Raw genomic sequence first — 5724 nt, 5'->3', positions numbered from 1 at the left:
TCCAATACATTTTTTTTTTTTACATCTGGTTTTGATCCTGTTTGCTTACAAAGTCAGCCTCAAATTAGGGGTGGGCGATATGACGATAAAAAACCGCGATACGATCTCCAAAGCTGAAATTGTGCCATTTTTGAGAGATCGTTTTATCGCGATATTCTATGAAAAGCTGCACCAGCGAGAAGGCAGTTTCTTGTTGACTGCCTGTGACTTTAAATCCGAGCTGCACGTGCCCCCTGCCCCTCTCGCCCACCGGTGTGTTTTCTTTACAAGAGTGAAGCATGGCGGCTGCGGCGGAAAGTTTGGATTTGGTTCCGAAAAAAGGCTCCACATCAATAATATGGAACTGGTTTGGATTTGACGACAGCGACCAAAATACCACGATATGCAAAGAGTGCAACGAGAAAGTGAAAACAACTACCGGTAACACCACCAACCTGTTCTACCATTTGAAAAGGAAGCATAAAAAGCAGTACAGTGAAAGTCAAGCGGCTCAGGCGGCTAAAGCTAAGGCGCCAGCAGCAACAGCGTCAACCTCCAAACAACAAACGCTAACAAGTGTGTTCGCTAAACTGACACCCTACGACAAAGGCAGCCAACGCTGGACCAGTATAACTGATGCGGTGGCTTTCCACATAGCTAAAGATATGTACCCGCTACGAACAGTTGAAGGGGCGGGCTTTCAGAAGTTGCTTAAAGTTTTAGATCCGCGGTACGAGTTGCGCAGCCGCAAGTTTTTTTCTAACACCGCTATCCCTCAGTTGTATACAAACTGTCGCACCAAAGTTGCACAGGATATACAAAATGTGCAGTTTTATGCAACAACAAGCGATCTATGGTCCAGCAGAACATCAGAACCATATCTGAACCTTACAATACACTACGTAGACAATTGGGAGCTACGCAGTGCCACTCTGCAGATCACTTATTTTCCTGATGACCACACCGGAGAGCTCATCGCTGCAGGACTACGTGAAGCTCTCGAGTCATGGGACTTGAACGAAAAAAACATGACATGCATGACGACAGACAGTGGTGCAAATATGGTGAAAGCCTTGGATTTAAATGGATGGACGAGGCTCCAGTGCTTTGGACACAGATTGCATCTTGCAATTGGTGAGTGTAATTTATTTTATTTTTTTATTATACATATATTTTATTTATTAATTTAATGTGTTTATTTAATTTTATTTTTAAGTTTCATATTAGTTTATTTTTTTGCTAATGGGTTAAATGTAAAGTTTCCAGATATAAGCAGTGATTTTTCTTTCTCTCTCTCCCTCTTTTTTTTAAGAAAAAAGTGCCAAGGATCAACGAATTGAACGTGTGACCTCAGTGTGCAAGAAGGTAGTGAGCACTTTTTCATTTAGTTGGTAAAAAGAGAGAGACCTTCTGACAGCACAAGCGCGCCACAATCTACCTCAGCTAAAGCTGATCACAGAGTCACCAACTAGATGGGACTCTAAACTGGCCATGATGGAGAGGATTCTTGAACAGGAGAAGGCCCTGTCTGAAGTCCTCAAGGCTGACAAGAAAACAAAACATCTGGCTGTCTCATGGCAAGACCTGGATGTGATGGAGCCCTTAAAGAAAGCCCTGGGACCACTAAGAGACTTCACTGATGCCCTCTCTGGGGAGGACTATGTGAGTGTGTCGTATGTAAAGCCTGTACTGCACCTTCTTCAAAACAACCTGCTGAAGGCAGAAGACGATGACTCAGAGTTGTCAAAAAAAATAAAGTCCACTGTGAATGACTACCTCATGGAGAAATACAGTGATCCTGCCACTGATGCTCTGCTTGACATGGCATCACTTGTAGATCCAAGGTTCAAAACCCAGTACATTGATGCTGCTAAAAGGAGAGAAATTGAAGAGAGAGCCTTCACTGAGCTTCACTCCCTGTCTCCAGAACCAGAGAGCCCACAACCTTCCACCTCCATGGCCCAGAGTGGTTCCATTACAAATCCACCAAAGAAAGTGAAGCACTCCTTGGGCAGCTTTCTGAAAGCTGCTGCAGCAGCTCCTTCAACCTCTGTGGAACGAGAAGCTCCCTCTGTGAAGGAGCTTGTTGAAAAGGAGCTACATTCCTACTTGGCACTCCCCAACATTGACAGTGAGTTAAATCCTCTAGAATGGTGGAAGGTACACAAGGTAAACTTTCCAAGAGTCAGCCAGCTTGCACTCAAATACTTGTGCATACCTGCCACAAGTGCCCCATCTGAGCGGGTGTTTAGCCCAGGTGGGAACATTGTTACTTGCCAAAGAGCAGCCCTGAAACCAGACAAAGTGGACAAGCTGATTTTCTTGGCCAGAAAACTGTGAAAACTTTGATTTTCTTTTTAGAATTTTTGTGAATAGTTTTGCAAATCAGAAACAGTTGTACGGAAGTGTGTTGTGTGTGTGTTGCAAGTGTGTTGCACTGAAGTGAAGTTGTAATTTTTAAACTACCTATTGTTTACGGTTATTTATTTTTGGCAATACATTGCTTAACCAATCAATATGACTGTTATTTAGAAATGCACTTTAGAAGTTGCACAATAGATGTAAAAGATTTGTACAGTACAACTGTCATTTTAAGTGTTGCTGCTAAATTTGCAATTGTTTTATATACATTTGATATGTTTACATTTGATATTTGTATTATTATATTATATTTACTCTTTGATTTAATTATTTTTTATTTAAAATAGTATTCCCTCAGTTGTTGAGGCATAGTTTTTAGTTAGTTTCACTGTTTTACATAGTTTAAATGTTGAGTGATTTTGTGCTGTTGCAAATGAGTGTGTTTATGATGACAAAAATTGAATAAATATATCTATTTTTTTCAAAATGTGTTTACTTCTTTCAACTAAAATCAGTATAATTTATTTTTTGTCAATTTGAATTTGTCAATTTAAAAAAAATCGTGATAAAATCGAAATCGTGAAATGAAATTGAAAAATCGTGATTTTTTTTTGCCATATCGCCCAGCCCTACCTCAAATTATTATGAACTCTAACTGTACTGTCCTCGCTGAAGCGTAGCGTAGCTTCAGCTAGACAGCTAGCTAAACTTTGATCCAAAAGAAAACAAGNATTGAAAAATCGTGATTTTTTTTTTTGCCATATCGCCCAGCCCTATATCAGATATTCAAAAATTACCTGTTTAAACCGCAGCTGACTTTGTAAAAACATGAAACGGTCAAAGGCTACACCGCGCGATACATCCCTCATCGCAGCATGTAAACACAAGCACGTGAAGAGATAATGTTACAATTGATCAGCACTGTGTGCTAACTCTGGAAGAATTAGGCATAAATAAAGAATTATGATGTGAACTTTTAAGATTGTTTATAGCTTCTCCACCTGCCGCAGCTGAATTGAGAAAGTAGCTAAAAACAGTAGCTAAAAATGCTACTATATGTTATGTTTTTTAAGGTCATCCTCCAATCCCTCACTTTTATCAGGCACTGGAGTTGTTACGTCGCCTCTTTTAAGACATGACAGCAGGTTTTTCCACATTTATACGTAGTTATAGATCCAAAACAAAAGGAATTGCGCTATCGGCTCTACAGTTTTAATGTAAATGCATGTGAGTTCTGGCGTCTACCGGAAGTTTCACCCATAATTCACGCAAAGGCTCATGGGGCGTAGGAATAAGGTGGATATAAAGTACTTCAACACGCAATCACACAAACATTACATAAAAAATTTGCTTATTAAGGCCTATTTATAAAAACAAAATCCAAATAACGTCTTTCATCTCAGGATTATTCTTATACATAAAAAATACAAAGATGTTCATATAAACAAAAGAGCACTGCATCTGTAAATGGGAGGGATGGATGGAACAGTTTACAACTTTTAGTTCTGCACTGCGTCCTTTTTTCTCAGGACAGAGAGACCCGCTGTCTCAAAACCCGGATGTGGAAAAGTGTTTACCGGTGAACGAATAAATAAACCTGATCTCTCATTGTCTGAGTCTTATGAGTTAAACTCCTCCCACACGAGGCAGGAGTGTCTGAAATTTCAATCCCACTTGTGGACATCCATCAGGCAGCGACTTTGACGCACGTTGAAATAAAGACAGTGGATGTGAATTAGAAGCTCGAATTGCTGCTGTTTGATCAGAAAATTGATTTGAATGATGTGCATCAGGGGGTGGGGGTGGAGGATCCGTGGTCCACCTGAGTCCAATGATCCGATCCGTTACGCACATAACCGACTGGCTTTTTTTCACATTGAGAACATCCTCTGAGGTGTTGCTCTCAGCCTTCACAAGTCTTGTTCGGTCACGTGTCGGTAAAATTAACGTTTTCGCTTTTTTCATACTTCTGCACCATGTAGAAGGTGAACATCTGACATTAAAGGGCTCCAGTGATCAGTCGATGACATGAAGAGATCCATAACATTGGATTCATGCATAAAGGGCTTTATTTGAGCTTTCAACCTACAAAGAGATAGTTTATGCTCCTTTTGCTGTGTGCATACCGCACTGGCCTGATACCGCAGTGACAGTAAATTTTTAGTTTACTCTGCAGGTCTAGAGTCTAACAACAGCACTGTCTCCAAATCACTTTTTTAAATCTCTGTAGCTGCTTTAAGTGGAGCAGCTTTATCCTCCAGTTCTGACTGGATTCAGTTCAAACTCACTGCATGCTCTTCTGTTTTATCAGCCAAACTAAACGCTACACAGCTGAAGTGAATGCAGGGGGGGGTGTTGTCTTTCTCGTCGTGTTTGTTTGTTTATGTCGCGTGCAGATGGTAGAGGAGGAGAGGATAAAAGAAATTCACCAGAAGAAGAGCTAATAAACATGACAGTTTACTCAAACGTTGACTCGCATGTGATGAAAAACTATTACTCACCAAATAGGAGAAAACACAACTAGCGAGTGTTAATTTCAGACCCTTCAAAATAAAAGTCTATCGTGATACTCATTTTTCTTTTGAGAAAAAGATTTATCACAATAACACTAGTATAGTTTTACCCCCCCCCCCTCAACTGGTTCCAGTCCCTCCTCTCAGGCTGCACTCAATTCATCCAAATAAAATCATTCACTTCTCCTGCAGTTACAGTCACAACAGGTGTGCCTCAAGGCTCTGTCCTGGGCCCCTGCTGTTCATCATCTACCTCCTCCCCCTTGGTCTCCATTTTTCTCCTTGAAATAAAATCCTGCTTTACTGCAAACTTCCTGAAATTAAACAGCAATAAAACTGAACTTCTCATTGTAGGAAATAAAACCACCTTAAAAAAACTCCTTAATTTCTCTTTTTCCTTTGATAACTGCTCCATCCGTCTAGATGTCATCCTCGACAGCACAATCTCCTTTTCCGTCCACATCAGAAACACAGCTTTGTGCTGCAGCGCTCTCATTGACTGTAAATATCTATGAGCGCTCTATGTTAGTAATATGTTGTATATCAGAGCAAAGACAGAAAAAGACGCTTTTTTTCCACATCAGAGTTAGGTGAGCGGCTGGGTGACTCAGTTGGCTAGGTGAAGGGCTGGCACTCAGGAGCCCTGGGTTCGATTCCAGGGTTATCTACTGATCCCCACCCAGATTGGGTCCTTAGGCAAGACCCTTGACGCTGCTCCCTAACTGGGTCCCTGTGCCCCTCAAGTACAGGGTTGTGTCAGGAAGGGCATCCGACATAAAAACTCTGCCAAATCACTGCTGCGAAACAGTTGGTTTCGCTGTTACGCTGTTGCGACCCCCGAAAGGGATAAGCCGAAAGTCAACAATGTAGC

The 5724-nt window shown here is 41.2% G+C and overlaps 1 protein-coding gene across 1 annotated transcript; it reads left to right on the top strand.

Annotated features, from left to right (window-relative positions):
• Positions 1–251: 251 nt before the first annotated feature.
• LOC112139864 (zinc finger BED domain-containing protein 1) lies at positions 252–1433 on the top strand. The gene is made up of 2 exons (XM_024262700.2): positions 252–1113; positions 1292–1433. Exons 1-2 carry the CDS (start codon positions 279–281, stop codon positions 1372–1374), a joined length of 918 nt encoding a protein of 305 aa, XP_024118468.2. The 5' UTR covers positions 252–278; the 3' UTR covers positions 1375–1433.
• The last annotated feature ends 4291 nt before the right edge of the window (positions 1434–5724 follow it).

Source organism: Oryzias melastigma, unplaced genomic scaffold, assembly GCF_002922805.2.
Source record: "Oryzias melastigma strain HK-1 unplaced genomic scaffold, ASM292280v2 sc01069, whole genome shotgun sequence".
Taxonomy (NCBI): domain Eukaryota; kingdom Metazoa; phylum Chordata; class Actinopteri; order Beloniformes; family Adrianichthyidae; genus Oryzias; species Oryzias melastigma.
This window is presented reverse-complemented; position numbering and strand designations above follow the sequence as displayed.